General features: G+C 40.7%; 1 protein-coding gene across 1 annotated transcript in view; it reads right to left on the bottom strand.

The window, feature by feature from the left end:
• The window catches only part of pdia5 (protein disulfide isomerase family A, member 5), a 109,519-nt gene that overhangs the window by 82,232 nt on the left and 9,018 nt on the right, over positions 1-18,269 (bottom strand). The window contains exon 2 of the mRNA XM_034693741.1: positions 1,806-1,932. Within this exon, the coding sequence (XP_034549632.1) occupies positions 1,806-1,932 (127 nt within the window). The remainder of the gene's footprint in view (positions 1-1,805; positions 1,933-18,269) is intronic.

The raw sequence follows: 18,269 nt of genomic DNA, 5'->3' as shown, positions 1-18,269 counted from the left end.
GGCTGGTGATGGGGTGAGCAAGGGGAGAGCAGGGGGAGAGTGTCTTTACTCCTGAGGATGGGATGAATGTGATGCAGCTAGGACTGGTCAGATAATTAGTTGGTGAAGAGAGGGATTAAAGGAGCAGGGCAGAGAGCCTGCAGGAGGAGGGGAACATTAAATTAGGCATGTCTGTGTGAAGCTGCAGCAAGTGAACAATCATCAATCAGAGCTGAAGCTCAATACATAGAAGCCTTATACAATCTCTTTATGCATGCTGATATTGGCCGTGAATTATGAAACAAATAAATCTGGAGCTGTGGGGCTCTGAGTCCTCTGCTGCATACTGAGGGGTAGGAGGGGCTTTAGAGTGGAAAATTAGTAATATCAAGCAGCGTCTTCTTCTTCCCAGCCTGCTGAGTATTTTCCTCTTCTTCTTAGAAATATGCAAATTAACATGGAATTAAAATCTACTGGGCTGCATTAGGAGATCCCTAATGGCTGGACGAACACACTCCTGTTTAACTTTGTTTGACTTAGCGAGTGTTTTCTTTTCTGTTTAATGACTTATCCCTTACTCTTTAAGATACGTATTTCCAAGTTCATTACTGAGATGGATTACCTTTAAAGTGGGTGGCAGACAAAAGCTGCACAAAACAGAGAATCCAAATGAATCGGAGGAGAGAACGGTAATAAAGGGTTGTTGAATATATGTGTGGATAACCAGTTCAGAGCGTATGCTACAGTGAGATTACACTCTCTTTTTAAAGGCAGGGTTAAAGTAATTTAGTTTCAAGTTTTATCACTGATACAATTTGTGATCTGTGAGACAAAAATTGTGCTTTATAAAAAAGATTAGAAACAATAGGTGCATTTCAACCAAGAGTTCCGGGGTCTTTTAGCCCCCAGAACTACTTTACCCTGAACTAAAAGGTTCTGAAGGGGGGGCTGAAGTCCCGGGTGGATTGTGCAAATCAGGCCAGTGACGTATGGAGAAAAAAAAAAGTAGATGCACTACACCACCAGACCAGTAGAGGGCAGTAAAACAAAGACGAATGCCATTCATCACAGATGACACCATAGAAGCAGACGGACAGCCAGGTATCATTATGAGCAACACAACAGTTAGCCTGTTAGCATGAAGAGACTCAGCTGGCGCTGTTTTAGATGGTGCTATATTTCATCACAGATGGATTCACTGAATCAACACGTGAGAGGAGATAAGTGTGAGTAGCAAAGACGTTTCAACACGGCTTTAAAATCCTTTTGAACTCAAAAAGCCGTGGCAGAGATCGTCCAGTGTTTTGGTTTAAACTGCAACCCTGTTAACTGGAGACTCTCAGCTGGATGCATCCCTCATAAACGTCTTTAGACGATCATTAAATATCTGATGAGGATATTTTGAAATCTTAATAAAAAACTAAACTAGTTTGCATTCCCAGGAACTCCCTCTGTGTTTCAACAGCTGTGTAAACTCCACAAACACTGACACGCTCAGCTGAAGGTCTCCAGTTTACAGGGTCACTTTTAATACTGTAACACTGGGAGAGACGCATTCACGGTGGGCTGAGAGAAGACTACTGTTACAAGCTGCTAAATCAAGAAAATCACAGCTTCTTCTTTTGAAAGTACACACACATACAAAAAAGATGTGTGTGTATGTGTGTGTGTGTGTGTGTGGGAGGGTGACTATTCGAATAATCGTCGAATAGATGCCAAATTATGGAATAGTATTTTGGCTTTAAACACCCATCCCTAACATGTATGTTTTAAATGCAGTGCTGCCTGATGAAGCTCAATAAGCTTGGAAGTCAGTCTTTCCTCACCTGTCTTGGTGTAGAGAACCAGAACATTAGTTCTTGTTCTGAGCATCTTCTTGAAGTCTTTGTGGTCGCTGACCTTCTCTATGAGAGGAGACACCTTCACTGCTTCCAGCACCTGCAGCAGCCACACCTGTTGAAACACACACAATAAACACAGTTATTAAATGAATCAGGAAACAGGATGATGATGTTTTTAGTTACCAGGAAAAATGGGTCAAATGTACTAAGCACAGCATGGTGAGAGCTCTGCCTGTCTGATGTTTTGATCAAATAGTCCTGGATCTGAACCAACATGATTCTAATTTTAGTGTCTGTGATTTATGTAATGTTGCCCTTGCTAAAACATCAGACTAGATTATGATCAATGTTGCATAACCATGATGCAATTAACGGCGTCTTCGAACTTTGACCAGTCTATATTCACACTAGGAACTTTGATCCCAGGACAAATTCAAGAACAGTTTGACCCTTTAGGCCAGAAGTTCTCAAACTTTTCAGCCCGTGACCTCTAAAAATATAGGTGCCAAAGACTTAGGACCCCCACTGTCCCTCAAAGTGATTTAATGTGGATTCATTTAGCTGGTCTGCAGAAACTGAGTCTACCTATATGAGCATGTGTCTGTGTTTCCTTCGCCGTTATGAATTAACCTACTGCTACTGATGCTTTTGATAATTAACTGTTCATTAACCCTAAACTTAGGAGTCATCTGGAAACAAAGAAAGGCAGAAAACTCATTACATTTTCTATTTTCAAGGTTTCATTTCAAGGTTAGCTACTATTTTTGTCGATATTTTTTACTATAATGAGTAAAATGTACTTTTTTTAGATAACTTTTAAAAAAATACGATTCCGAAACAACATCTCATGACCCCCCATTTATGTCTGGGGAACCCCCAGGGGGTCCAGACGATAGACTGTATAAATAATGGACGTAGTATCCGTGACGTCACCCATCTGTTCCTGAGCGCTGTTTTAAAGCCAATCGTCGGCAGCAGCCATATTGGAAATGCGGAACACAACCAGGCATAGTGTGACGTAAAGAGGCGGAGTTTGAGCCTCCTAGACAACAGCTATGTGTTCCTGTCCGGGAGTCAACTCGGTCATGTCCTTTTTTGGGCAAAAACTTGTAATCTTAATATCTTCTGAACCCTTGCGTAAAGATTGTCTTTTTTGAATTGGTGTCTATGTGGTTTCCAGTGTTTCTGCAGCCAGCCTCCAGTGGATTCTCGATGAATTGCAGCTTATAACACTTCTGCATGAGCTTCATAGTTTGAGACAGATAGTTGCCACTTGGTCCAGACCCACACTTTGGGAACCCATGCTTCAGGCCAACGTTCTGATAATCAGTCCCTCCAGGATTTTGCGGGATTTGTTTGTGATTGTTGCGGCCCAAAAAGCCTGATTTTGCAACAACTTTTTGAAAAAATTGCAGTGAAAGTTGCGATTTTTTTTTGTTGCTTTTTTCTCCCAATGACATCTCAGGGGCAAGTAAATACACTAAATTACAGTTGTTTTTAGAAAACATTCTTGATTTGGCCACTGACTGTATTTTGATTCTCTTGATTCACAGAAAAATGCCATGAAAGGTCTGTATTGCACATTTACGACGGTCCCTGAATGCACCTCGCAGCGACAGAGGCACAGACAGTCAGTTCACGGCACTCTGAAATGAATCTGCATCTTTGATGACTATGAGTTGATCCAAACTTACTAAATGTGTCTGATGTTTCACCAAACTGGATTAAATCAAGCTGTAGACGTGGAGCTTTTTACGGTGATGGCGGCAACAACGTCAAACGTCAAATAGTAAACAGACGTCCCCCGGTTGTGTCTTTGTCACTAACGCACACCAGGGGTAAAAATCATCAATGAAGATGAGACAGATGCATGGCGGAGGGAGAGCTGGTTCATAAAGCACACCTGCTGCAGGTAGAGACCAAGCTAACACTGAGCCCCTCAGATAATAACTTCAGTATCTATAAATAACAACGTTGTCATCGTCACTTGTCCTGCCTGCTGTCCTCGCTCTTCACCCATTCTCTGTGCGTGTTTTGTTGTTGAAAAGTGCCGATCAAGTGAGGACTTACATTTATGTTCCAAGGAAGTGAAATTGATGATGAAACTGATGACGTACAGGGGCTGAGGTTCAGGTGATTGGTCAAATTTGCGGTGATTGTTTAAAATTGCAAGGCCGCAAAAAAATTGTGCTGATTGGTTGAATTTGTGTTGATAGTTGCGATCGCGAAATCGCAACTTCCTGGAGGGACTGGATAAAGCTAATATAAAGACACATTGTCTGAGTTTTCTTACTTCAGAGTCCTGAAACAGAAACTCACACTTTTGAGGTTAAATCAAGAGTTTGAACTCAGTAGCTTTTTGGCTGACCATGTGGCAAATTAATCTTTGTGTTTAATATAAGTGAAATGAGTCTGAAGCAGAGAGGCAGAGCTACAGTCTGGTAACACTGCAGCAGTCCTCAGGACTCTGAATCAGAAGATAAATGCTGCAGCACAGGCTGAGGACTGACTTTTTTTTTACTGTGACTCATAACTGCCATAAACAAGATCAACAGCTTAACTTGATATCTATCTGTGAGCTGGAATGCTGTAAGGGAATTTTAACACTGAATTTAAATTATTATTGATTTCATTTCAACTGAGCTGTGGCACAAACAAGACTAGGTGCCCGCTTCCAGCATCGGCCTGATCTAAAGGTGATTCAAAGTTTGCAACAGGTGGGCACATCTGCACCATTAGTCTGAATGGCTCCTTCGACTTTCCAAACACGGGCAGACGGGCTTATGGTGTGAAAAATCTAATATAGCAAACAAAGCCCACACTGAGAGGCTCGCACTTTAATCACAGACAACTACAAAAAAGACTGATTATACCCGAGCCGTATAAAGTTAATTCTGTGCATTCTAATAGACTGTGTGCCATCACCATTCATTAAAAAGCCTTTCCTTTCTGCTTACAGAGAACTAAATTAGACACCAAACACCGTGTGCTCGCTCAGCGTTTCCTGCCTGATGAGTGATATCACCTGGAATGAAAACAAGCACCTGTCAGGCTCATTTTCTAATTTTAATTCCCGTCTGAATGCTCCTGTGAGGTGTGCTTGAAGGGAAACTGAAGACTTGCAAATCACTAAATGTATTTATCAACCACAGAAAAGCTAAAAGGCTTAAAAAGAAGAGACGACAACTTTAGCACAGATTTATATTTACTGTTTACCTGAGGCAAATCATCGGTCACTGACTCCCTGTGTTTTTACTTTGTCACTTGCTGCCAGAGCAGGAGGTTGATGCGACAGCAAGATAAACAAAAAGGGATGTATCAGGGCTCAGTTTGGGACTAATATGAACCACATTGCAAAGTGTGGACTAATTAGAGGCTGTCTTGGTGACACTTTTCTGCAAAGGTGGACATTCTGTAATTACAGGAGCGAGTCTGGGGGGCGAGATTAGCAAGAGATGAGACAGGATGGCAGGCTTTTCAACTTATCTAAGGGAGGTAGGAAATGTGATGCGTGATGGCGGCCTGGGAGGATTAAAATCATGCAAACCAAACTAGTCTTTCACCTCACCTTATTAAAGCCTCTGGAAACGTAAATGGAATATTTACAATAGAATATCAAAATGTAATGTGTAATCAAGCTTCAACAAAAATCTGAGTCAAAATAAACATCCACAACTATGAAAAAACACTGTTCAAAAACAGCTTATTTTACAGGCCAGAGTATTTCTCAGGACTGTGTGGGCGTGGCCTAACTCTTTGATTGACAGGTCAAGAGAGAGTTCACAGCCTGCATGTTTGAGCCGTCTGACTCTAAATCTAAAGACATAAAAACTCCAGAATCTGAAAATGATTCATTTACAATGGTCTCTGAGTGCTGAGTCACAAAATACTTCAGAATCAGGACTTATATCATTTATTAGTTTTATCACTCTGTAGTCTCCGGGGCATCAGGACCATGGGACGCCCAGAGCAGCGGAGGCTGAAGTGTAGTATGTGCACGCAGAGGAGCTCGGCTCCGGGTGTATGACGGAGCTGTTTGTCTAAACTCTGAGCTGTTTGGGGAAAGTTAGTGAACCGGTCCTGGGGAAAGTTAGTGAACGAGTCCTGGGGAAAGTTAGTGAACCGGTCCTGGGGAAAGTTAGTGAACCGGTCCTGGGGAAAGTTAGTGAACGAGTCCTGGGGAAAGTTAGTGAACCGGTCCTGGGGAAAGTTAGTGAACCGGTCCTGGGGAAAGTTAGTGAACCGGTCCTGGGGAAAGTTAGTGAACTGGTCCTGGGAAAAGTAAGTGAACCGGTCCTGGGGGAAAGTTAGTGAACTGGTCCTGGGAAAAGTAAGTGAACCGGTCCTGGGGAAAGTTAGTGAACCGGTCCTGGGGAAAGTTAGTGAACTGGTCCTGGGAAAAGTAAGTGAACCGGTCCTGGGGAAAGTTAGTGAACCGGTCCTGGGGAAAGTTAGTAGACCGGTCCTGGGGAAAGTTAGTGAACTGGTCTTGGGGAAAGTTAGTGAACTGGTCCTGGGGATAGTTAGTGAACTGGTCCTGGGGAAAGTTAGTGAACTGGTCCTGAGGATAGTTAGTGAACCGGTCCTGGAGAAAGTTTGTGGACCGGTCCCGGGAAAGTTAGTGAACCTGTCCTGGGGAAAGTTAGTGAACTGGTCCTGGGGAAAGTTAGTGAACTGGTCCTGGGGAAAGTTAGTGAACCGGTCCCGGGGAAAGTTAGTGAACTGGTCCTGGGGAAAGTTAGTGAACTGGTCCTGGGGAAAGTTAGTGAACCGGTCCCGGGGAAAGTTAGTGAACCTGGCCTGGGAAAGTTAGTGAACCGGTCCTGGGGAAAGTTAGTAGACCGGTCCTGGGGAAAGTTAGTGAACTGGTCTTGGGGAAAGTTAGTGAACTGGTCCTGGGGAAAGTTAGTGAACCGGTCCTGGAGAAAGTTTGTGGACCGGTCCTGGGTAAAGTTAGTGAATAGGTCCTGGGAAAATTAGTGAACCAGTCCTGGGGAAAGTTAGTGAAGCGGTCCTGGGGAAAGTTAGTGGACCGGTCCTGGGTAAAGTTAGTGAATAGGTCCTGGGAAAGTTAGTGAATAGGTCCTGGGGAAAGTTAGTGAACTGGTCCTGGGGAAAGTTAGTGAACCGGGCCTGGGAAAGTTAGTGAACGAGTCCTGGGGAAAGTTAGTGAACCGGTCCTGGGGAAAGTTAGTAGACCGGTCCTGGGGAAAGTTAGTGAACTGGTCCTGGGAAAGTTAGTGAACTGGTCCTGGGGAAAGTTAGTGAACTGGTCCTGGGGAAAGTTAGTGAACTGGTCCTGGGGAAAGTTAGTGAACCGGTCCTGGGGAAAGTTAGTAGACCGGTCCTGGGGAAAGTTAGTGAACCGGTCCTGGGAAAGTTAGTGAACTGGTCCTGGGGAAAGTTAATGGACCGGTCCTGGGGAGAGTTAGTAGACCGGTCCTGGTACTCCAGTGTTTCATTTCTGATTTGTTGGATATTTATTACGTAATAAATATCAGGTTAAACCAGCCTCCTTAAAACCCAGAGTGAAAACGTGTTAAAAAATGCAATTGAACATATTTGAAAAATTGATCGAAGTTGAGTTCTAATATTTTCAAATAGTTTTTAGTATTTACACATGGTCTGAAATATCATAGGTAGAATGTTTCTGTTGATTTGGGTTCCCAGAGGCTTTAAGACATTTACTGTACATGTCATTGTGGTAAGTAATGATAAGCTAAACACATCAACTGTCCAGCTTGAAGTGACGGCATCTGCTTATGTCTGATAAGGGAAGTGAGAATTTATTGAGGTATAAAAATGAACAGATGCAGAAAAGTGATGATGTGACTGATAGACCTAAACCATGATATCTACTAAGTTATGTGGTTCAGTTTCAGATCCTTATGTAAAACATGGCACAAACATACACCCACAGTGGAACCAGTTCTTCAAGGCTAATTATGAGTAATTTAGTTCACCTGACATTCCTTCCTCCACTGACTGCCTTTTGAATTTGATATACTCCTCTCATAGTCTTCTCTGAACAGTGTGTATCTGCTGTTTCACTGAATTTACAAAGTAACCCTCTGATGATCCAGAGCCACAGAGAAAAACAAACATGTTGAAACAAATAGATACATAACATCACAAACTACTGCTCCAGTATTTTAATCCACTTGTCCAGCATTGATCGGTCCATGTTCAGTATGTTCCACAGAACATTTACTCCTCCGATAAATCAATAAATACTGTACACTTCTTCCAGCAGAGCTTTGGGGCGATGAAGAGAGGTTTGAAATATTTCTATGGATGTTTTTTTTTTTTGAAGCAGCTTTGGGTTCGCTTTTAGAATCCATAATAACTTCTGTAAATCCAACCTGCTGCAGAAGTTCAGTTCTTTTGCAAAAGATTTAAGTTGCAAACATTACAGAGCCAGTGTTCAACCTTCCAGGCAAGTCATCAACTGATAGAGGCCGTGCACTGAACTCAAAACACAACATTTTCAGGAGCGGCTGCATGTTGCAAGTGGCTTGGGAATCAAATTTCTGTGATTCGTGAGATTCAATATTGTTCGTGTGGAATACAAATAATTCAACTTGTAATTCTGGTGTTGTCTTGCGAGGATGACGGTGTGTTGTCGACTAAACAAGCAAATCCCTAGTCCTAACATAAAGTCGTTGCAAATAGTATCTTGGACCCACAGGTGCGATTTTGAGTGGGTCCTAAGTAAAACACTTATTTGTTTTTGACTAATTGTAGTTTTAAACTTGTGTTTGGTTTTATGTGGTAATCACATAGACTGTATAAATAATGGACGTAGTGTCCGTGACGTCACCCATCTGTTCCTGAAGCGCTGTTTTGAAGCCAGTCATTGGCGGGAGCCATATTGGAAATGCTGAACTCAACCTAACTTCGTCCAAGCTAGTGTGAGGTAAAGAGGCGGGCTTTGAGCCTCCTTGCTAACCAGTTTTGCCCAAATAAGGACATGACTGACTTGATTGACAGACGGAATATTAGCTGTTGGCTAGGAGGCTCAAACTCTGCCTCTTTACATCACACTCTTTTGGATGAGTTCAGCATTTCCAATATGGCTCCCGCCGACGATTGGCTTCAAAACAGCGCTCAGGAACATATGGGTGATGTCACAGATACTATGTCCATTATTTATACAGTCTATGGATGTCCCATCTGTTCCTGAACGCTGTTTTGCTGAACTCAACCTAACTTCTGTCGAGCTAGTGTGAGGTAAAGAGGCGGGCTTTGAGCCTCCTAGCCAACAGCTACAGTGTTCTCACCTGTCAGTCAATCAATCAATCAATCAATCAATCAATCAATCAGACTTTATTTATAAAGCGCTTTTCATACAATGACATTGTAACACAAAGTGCTGTACAAGAAAAACAACTTAAAATAGAATAAATTAAGAAAAAGATCCCAGCCCCAGCCCCGACCCCAAACCCACCCCACAATCCTAAGGTTGACAACACAATATGCAACAAAAGTAATAAAAACAATAAATAAATAAATTAAAATAAATAAATTAAAAAAATCTAAATAATTTGCTGAACGAACTGAGGAAACGCTCTCATGTTATCTTAATGAGGAAACACTGGAGGTAAAATAAGATGTTAAAACTCAAAACAGGAAATTAAAATCACCAAAGTAAAATAAATTTCTAAGATAATAAAAGACTAAAATATTAAACCATTAAAAGAAAATAAGATGCAAGACTTAAAATAAATAAGTAAATAAATAAATAAAGTAGAATAAAAGTGACTAAATTTCAAATAGATAAATAAATAAATAGATAAAACTGTTAAGAATAAAAATAAGTCAGTCGAGTCCTTAAATGGGCAAAACTCGTAATCTTAATATCTTCTGAACTGTTGCATTATAAACTAAAAATCACCCTTGTACAGTGTGTGCCGATAGAGAAATTAGCTACTCAGACCCAAGCTGTTTTTTGAACCAGGCTGTAAACATGTTTATTTCTGCTGTAAAGACCGTCTTTTTTGAATGGGTGTGTATGTGGTTTCCTGTGTTTCTGCAGCCAGCCTCAAGTGGACGCTCGCTGAACTGCAGTTTTTAGCACTCCCACATGGGCTTCATATTTTGAGAACAGAGGTTGCCGCTTGGGTAGTCATAACTGTAACAAGTACTCTGAGAATGTGCAGAGCTTCTTTGTGCTAATTGCTCTTCAGTGTTATCTCTTGAGTTTATGACTTTCCTGATTCTGTTACCCGTAAACTTGAGCGGTTCTCAAAGCACTTTGAGGCTATGTTGAGAAAAGTGCTTTTCAAATGAGTCACTTGTTCATGTATGTGGAAACAGATATGAATGAACAAAACAGGATCTTGAGTGAAATAGGCCTGGTGGGGGAAATATTTTTACAGCATCCTCTAAACAGGCTGAGTGAAAACATCATTGTTCCACAGCCCCAGTAGTCTCAAAGTGAACTGCTATATGTTGAAATATCAAAACAAATGTAAGGTGTTTAAGTCTGCACATAAAAGAGATTTATTTAGGTAAATGCAGTTTTAAAGTCTAATGTCACTGTCTCTTTAAGTGTTGTACACCTTCAAATGTGGAATCCGTATATCCTCAAGCAGATTAAGAGATGATGGATGGCCCTGCGTGGATTACAAAACAATCACAGGAACTGCAGACACACACACATTCGAATGTAACGCCGGCACAGAATGTACCGGCTGACACCTACACCTCCAGTCGAGGCAGCTGAGAATTAAACTGATGCTGCTGTCGAGCCAAACGCCACCGATCTCACAGATATAACATAATTCTCCTACCAACTGAAGAATGAGTCATCCTTAAGTGACAGACGTACAATAATAGAAATAACAAGACTCAACCAACAGTTTCCCCACAAAGCGTCGTAAGTGACAGGTCCATTCAGAGGCTGTTATTGCACTGCTGACGATTTAGGATGAAGCTTTGTTACAATGAAGCACAAACACAGTCAGCTAAAATAAGAAAATAAAAACAGGCGAGCAGCAGAGCAGCTTTAGAGAGCGCTTTTAAAGGATATGAACGGGGGAAGTCACCAAAATAAATTGATTACAAAAATAGTTGAGATGACAATCCAATTTATTTTAGTGGTTTCTGATTTATCTGTTCGGTGTTGGCGCTCCCTTCTTTTGTAGCCTCTCTGTTCGCCGCGATCAAGACATTTTTCAACTTGAACTGCAAATGATAAAAGAGAACAATTGATGATGAATTACTGAACCTTGCTGGGATTATCTACACTCTTAATCCAGAGGCTTGTCAAGGTATGTAGGAGTTATTATGCACTATATCAGGTTAATTAAAAAAAATCCTTTTAGTCCATTCAATATACATTTTGTTTTAATCTCTGCAAGAACTTCATTTATACCCTCCTATTATCCTTGGGGGCAATCGGACCCCATTCAATGTTTAACATCTCTAAATGAATGATTAATGAATGAATCATTTTTTTGGGTTCATATTTCATGACTTTTCCTCATTTAATGGGTACAACTGGGAAAACATGAATTAAAAATGTTGAGATGTTCCAATTTCATGTGAAAAAAAATTACACATTGATGTTCCTATTTTTAAAAATGTATTTTATAGGACAACTGAAAGACAGGAAATGTGGGGAGTAGAGAGCGGGGGAAGACATGCAGGAAATGGTCAACCGGCCGGGAATCGAACTGGCGACCCCTGCGACGAGGACTGTAGCCTCTGTATGTGGGGCGCTATGACCACTAGGCCACCAGCGCCCCGACCCCAGGCTGTTTTAGCTGTGCAAAACCATAGACTGTATAAAAATATGGACGTAGTATCCGTGACGTCACCCATCTATTTCTGACGCGCTGTTTTCAGGCCAATCCCTCGGCAGCAGCCATACAGCTGCTGTCGAGCGATTGTGGCATAAAGAGGCGGGCTTCGAGACTCCTCGCCAACAGCTACAGTGATCCCGCCTGTCAATCAACTCAGCTGTGCCTCTCATTGGAAGACTCGTCATCTCAATATATTCGAAATTGCCGCTTTCTGAAAAAAATTCACCCCCGTACAGTTTGTATCATTGAGATATGAGCTATCCTGAATACACTCGTCTTTTGTACCAGGCTGTAAACATGTTTATTTCTGCTGTAAAGATCGGCTTTTTTGAATTGGTGTGTATGTGGTTTCCGGTACTTCCGGAGCCAGCCTCTAGTGGATCCTTGATGAACTGCAGTTTTTAGCACTTCTGCATTGGACTCATATTTTTAGACCGGAGGTTGCCGCTTGTATAAAACATGAGAAATTTCAACATTTTACACACATTTATTCTAGCTGTCTTGGGTGATATTGAGGTCACTATAACACACACTTTTATAACCTAAAAGAAAAATAAAGTACCTGAAACATAAACCTGCACCAGGACATTTTTTAACACTTGGCAACCATTCATATCCTTTGTTGAAAACATGACAGCTGCCAACATGACCCTACAATCCTGTTCTTACTTTTTCATTATTATTTCTATATAAATGTATATTTTTTATTTTCTTATTTACACATATTTATATTTTTTGTGTGTGAGTTTTTGTTTAAATGTCTGGCTGTGTGCTTATTGAAGATCTAGTGCTGTGGGAATAGGGAGTAGGACATGTTTGATTTTGTCTGTGAGTGTCCTGTGTTACTGTTGTTGTTGTTCTCAATATAAATGTTTTTTGTGACTGTATCTGAAAAATAAAAAACACTTTGATAAAAAAAAAAAAAAATAATAACATAAACCTGGGTAACAATCAGTTTCTGGAGGTTTAAATTGCTGGGGTCAAATTGACCACAAGGATAAAAGATGTTAGTAAATTTGAGGGAAACAGGAGGGTTGAATAAAAAAATGCATGCATAAAAAACCTGAAGTAACTTTCCCCTTTATGTGATTTTTTTGTCACTAATAAATGTGCTTTCATAACCACAGATTCAGTGCTATTTATAGGAGGTAGCTCTGGGGCCTCATTGTATATTGTGTTCCACTTAACGCTCTTGTAATTCATAAAACCTGCACAATGTAGCAGAATGAACTGGAAGGTGCATGATGGGTCCGGTGTTAGAAAAATGAGCATATTCCCGGCACTCGGTCTCTCTCAGTGATTGTAATAAGGGTTGGTTTCTATGGATTCCAGGGACAATGGTCCGTTGTGCACTCTCCATGGAAGAAAAATAACACATATTATGTTAGAATTCATCAAGCCTTACTGACACAGTATCTGTAATGATGGGGCCTGGGTGACCTGAATATGCAGCGTGATGTAGAACAATCTTTCTTTCTTTATAGAATTTTAAATATAAAATAAAATCATTGAACCAATGCGTGAAAAAATATTGATTAGAAAAATAACTGATAACAAAATTTAAAAAATTCAAGACCCTGTCGTAAAGTGGAGGTCTTGCCTAACCCTAAAAAATAGTCCCTAAGATTCAACAGCTGGTAGTGCTAGCATAGCATTAGTATTCTTGTTCAAGTCTTAACATTAGCCTGTTATAAATCACATTAAATTAAAAATTTTATTCAAAATAAAGTCAAAACATTTCTTTTTTGTTGTTGTAATGTTAAACAGATGTAGAAAATAACAACACTACCTGTATGGTACCCTGTAACACTGCCAAGGCCCATACAATGTTACAGCTTGTAGTCGCTTTGTGTCTGTTTTCTTCAATTTGATAGACGTCTCTTTGACTCATCTCCTTGTTTTGAATTTTATTCTATTTTATTTGAACAATTTTAAGAATAAAATAATTGTATTCCTTTAGAGTTCTTTTAGGGGAATTTTATGTCTTTTAAAATATGTTTTATTGTTTTATTTTGACTTGTGTAATTTCATTAACTGCTTGTTTTATTTTGCTGCCAATGTAAAGCACTTTGTAACTTGGTTTTTGAAAAGTGCTCTAAAATAAAATTATTATGATTAAATTATGATCATTTTAACATTCCTTGCTAGTCTCTGTTTTCCTCCTACCTTCTTCTTTTCTCTGCTTCTGACTGGTCAGTCCTGAATCCAAAGTTTTGTGCTCTCCAAACAAACAGAGTAATCAGTAGGGGTGAGTATTGGCAAGAACCTCATGGTTCGATACGCATCACGATACTTGGGTCATAATACGATAGTATCACGATATATCACGATATCACAATATTGGGATATTCTACACAGTGAACTAAGAAAAAATAGGGATGTTGTAAATGTAAATCACACAATATTACTCAAAATTGAAAGGACAAATTAAGTCAAAACTATTCGATTGAAAACAACTTTTCCACTTTATTGTTTTTGAAATACTGAAGTTGTATTTTAGTTCCAACTGGGCTAACATGTGAATTTTTATTGTTACAAAAATATCAATATTAAGAGTTGAAATATAGATATTATATTGGAGGTCAAAGTATCGCGATATATTGCTATATCGATATTTTTTCACACCTCTAGTGATCAGAAAGATTTTTGCCACATAGTCAACAGGAAGAGGTGAGATTTAAATTGTTTCATGTGCTGGACTCTTTCCCCTAGATTGATTTGATATGTCTGTGATCTGGTTATCCTTTGCACTGTTCTTGATATTAAGAATTAAATACCAGTGTTTAAGGGTTTTGACCAATCAGAATCAACCATTAAACACAGCCAGGTAATAATCAAGCGTGCCACATACGGCCCTGGTGGTGAGGCTTTCAGCAGTGTGACTGCCCCCTGGTGGCTGGCTGCAGTATAGGTCAAAAAATCCGTCTCCCTCATTCATTTGAATGGGGGAGCAGTCAAACTTTAAAAAATAAATACACGTCGTACGAATGTTTCTCACATCCGTATGCTGTGGTTATATGTAGTTATTATTTGACTGTTTTGTGTCCAAGGCCTCTTTTTTCTGAAAAGTTTCTTTTTCGTTAGTTATTAGAGTTTAAAAAACGGGGTTTTACTTCCTGTTTCCTTTGATTCACAGCCGCCGTAGAACGAAACTTCAAGGGCACATAGCGTCTTGTGACGTCACGCTGTAGGGCGGAGCTTATTACAAAGGCTTCACAGGCTCTGGCTGCACAATGGCTGCGCCCAGGAGAGGGATTTTTTGGCTTCAGAACTGTACAACGGGAAGAGGCGGAGCAACGCTGTCCATTTTTATTTACAGTCTATGTTAATAATAGACAAAGTTCACCAGCACCATGATCTAAAGATTTTATAGGGAAGAGACAGATTCCTCAAGCTCTCAAAAACAGTTTGAACAACACCAAACATTAGAACCATCACAAAATGTTAATTTATAAAGAACTTTGCAATGAAATAAACCCATTTCAGGCTATGTGGAACTCCTTGGTACAAAATGATAAACCAATAACATAACAAGTCATAGCTTCAACATTAAAGGTGAGACTAAGCTTCTGGTGAACCATGTTTTAAAATAAAAGAGCTGCTGGTTAACTCTGATGGATGAACATTAACCAGCAGCTCTAATGTCACCTCACCCTAACCCAACACGACCTCTCAAACATCCACTCTCCAATGTGTAAACTACCTGAAATCATGTGACCACCCTGTTTAACCGCACTTTTCTGACTGCATGACTCACTACTTGGAGAAAATCCACCAGTGCCCTGTACTGTACTTCAACCTTCCTTATCAGCCTCAAAGGTTATGTCCAGTGTCGTCGCTGTAAATAAACGTGGCGCTAACAACACAGCGGGTGCCCAGCAGCCCCTGCTTGTAGCCCACACCCTCCATCTGCTGTGACAAATCTGCTTAATGAATGGCATCCAGTTCCAGGAGCATTACTGAATCAGCACAAATCAAAGCTGTGCATGCTTTGAGTTTTAGTGACTAATGGGGCCTGTCAGGTGTGTGTTGGTGTGGGAGGATCCAACAATTGTAAAGGAAGCTATGCAACATCCGATAACAGACACACAAGGCTGATTTACAGGCTTCTCAGCTGTCCAATCAGCAGAGGGGCAATGAGCGGATCTATGATGTGTCACATTTCAGCTCACAGTGATGGAAGTCCAAGAAGAGGATCTTAACAAGAGTCAGCGTTTTGCTGCTGGGGTTATGGATGGATATACTGTAAGGGAGAGGCGATTTGATGCTCAGTTAAATAAAGGTTTATTTTTCCACTAATTAAGCATGTAAGCATTAAAGACTTGCTTTATCTTGTATTCATTATATCTTATCAAAAAGCTGTAAAGTTTCTGTAGAAGGTCAAAAATCCCCATTGTTATCATCTCTATTAGATAACCATGAGGCAGGAAATGATTGACATGAGCCAGTGTTTCCCACACATATGTGATACTAAGAATATTCACAGTTCATTCATCATTGTTTTCCTTCCGTGTAGGATTGCTATCCAGGATCATTGATTCAGATGATCTCTTGTTGCTCTTTGCCCCCTCGGGTACGACAACCTGCAGCGTCTGAGACAGGACAAACATGCAGGTAGTCAGAGAGTAAGAGAGCGGTGCTACAAAGGATGGGACATGATTTTTGAATGCTGGAATATTGGTTCACTTGTTAAAAATCAAAGAGTAGGGGCGCTGGTGGCCTAGCGGTCTAAGCGCCCCATATACAGAGGCTACAGTCCTTGTCGCAGAGGTCGCCGGTTCCACTCTTGGCTGGTCGACCATTTCCTGCATGTCTTCCCCCCGCCCTCTACTCCCCACATTTCCTGTCTCTCTTCAGCTGTCCCATCATTAAAGGCAAAATGCCCAAAAACACAACTTAAAAAAAAAAAAAAAATTTGAAGAGTTAATGTGAATTTTATCTCATTTTAAAAGTAAATTTTTTTCATCATTTTCAGCAAAGCCTGGCTGCAATGCAGAATTCCCACCAGAAGGTGGCTATAGAGCATCTTAAAGCTGTTTGCTAACCGCATTAAGCAACAGAAGAAGAAGGATGCTAACTGCATTAAATAGCAAAAGAAGAAGAAAACATAAGGCATAAACGTTGAGACAGACGCTGCCAATGCTCGCTACTAACAGCACCACGATTATGAATAATCGTCAAATTGATGCCAGTGGTTATCGAATAGTATGTTGGCTTAAAATGCCCATCCCGGGTCGCCGATGGCCTAGCGGTCTAAGCGTGCGCCCCATGTACAGAGGCCATAGCCTTCGTTGAAGAAGTCGCAGGTTCGATTCCAGCCTTGACCATTTGCTGCATGTCCTCCCCCGCTCTCTACTCCCCACATTTCCAGTCTTTCTTCAGCTTTCCTGTCATTAAAGGCAAAAATGCCCAAAAATATATTAAAAAAAAAAATCTTTTTAAGAGTTAATGTGAATATTATCTCATTTTAAAAGTAACATTTTTCATCGTTTTCAGGATGCCTGGTTGCAATGCAGAGTTCCCGCCAGACGGTGACTATAGAGTGTCTTAAAGCTGTTTGCTAACCGCATTAAGCAACAGAAGAAGAAGGATGCTAACTGCATTAAATAGCAAAAGAAGAAGAAAACATAAGGCATAAACGTTGAGACAGACGCTGCCAATGCTCGCTACTAACAGCACCACGATTATGAATAATCGTCAAATTGATGCCAGTGGTTATCGAATAGTATGTTGGCTTAAAATGCCCATCCCGGGTCACCGATGGCCTAGCGGTCTAAGCGTGCGCCCCATGTACAGAGGCCATAGCCTTCGTTGAAGAAGTCGCAGGTTCGATTCCAGCCTTGACCTTTTGCTGCATGTCCTCCCCCTCTCTCTACTCCCCATATTTCCAGTCTCTCTTCAGCTTTCCTGTCATTAAAGGCAAAAATGCCCAAAAATATAACTTAAAAAAAAAATCTTTTTAAGAGTTAAATTGAATATTATCTCATTTTAAAAGTAAAATTTTTCAGCGTTTTCAGGATGCCTGGTTGCAATGCAGAGTTCCCGCCAGACGGTGGTTATAGAGCATCTTAAAGCTGTTTGCTAACCGCATTAAGCAACAGAAGAAGAAGGATGCTAACTGCATTAAATAGCAAAAGAAGAAGAAAACATAAGGCATAAACGTTGAGACAGACGCTGCCAATGCTCACTACTAACAGCACCACGATTATGAATAATCGTCAAATTGATGCCAGTGGTTATCGAATAGTATGTTGGCTTAAAATGCCCATCCCGGGTCACCGATGGCCTAGCGGTCTAAGCGTGCGCCCCATGTACAGAGGCCATAGCCTTCGTTGAAGAAGTCGCAGGTTCGATTCCAGCCTTGACCTTTTGCTGCATGTCCTCCCCCTCTCTCTACTCCCCACATTTCCAGTCTCTCTTCAGCTTTCCTGTCATTAAAGGCAAAAATGCCCAAAAATATATATAAAAAAAAATCTTTTTAAGAGTTAATGTGAATATCATCTCATTTTAAAAGTAACATTTTTCATCGTTTTCAGGATGCCTGGTTGCAATGCAGAGTTCCCGCCAGACGGTGGCTATAGAGTGTCTTAAAGCTGTTTGCTAACCGCATTAAGCAACAGAAGAAGAAGGATGCTAACTGCAT

Source organism: Notolabrus celidotus, chromosome 10, assembly GCF_009762535.1.
Source record: "Notolabrus celidotus isolate fNotCel1 chromosome 10, fNotCel1.pri, whole genome shotgun sequence".
Classification (NCBI taxonomy): domain Eukaryota; kingdom Metazoa; phylum Chordata; class Actinopteri; order Labriformes; family Labridae; genus Notolabrus; species Notolabrus celidotus.
The sequence above is the reverse complement of the archived record's forward strand: the minus strand, read 5'-3'. Positions and strand labels throughout refer to the sequence as shown.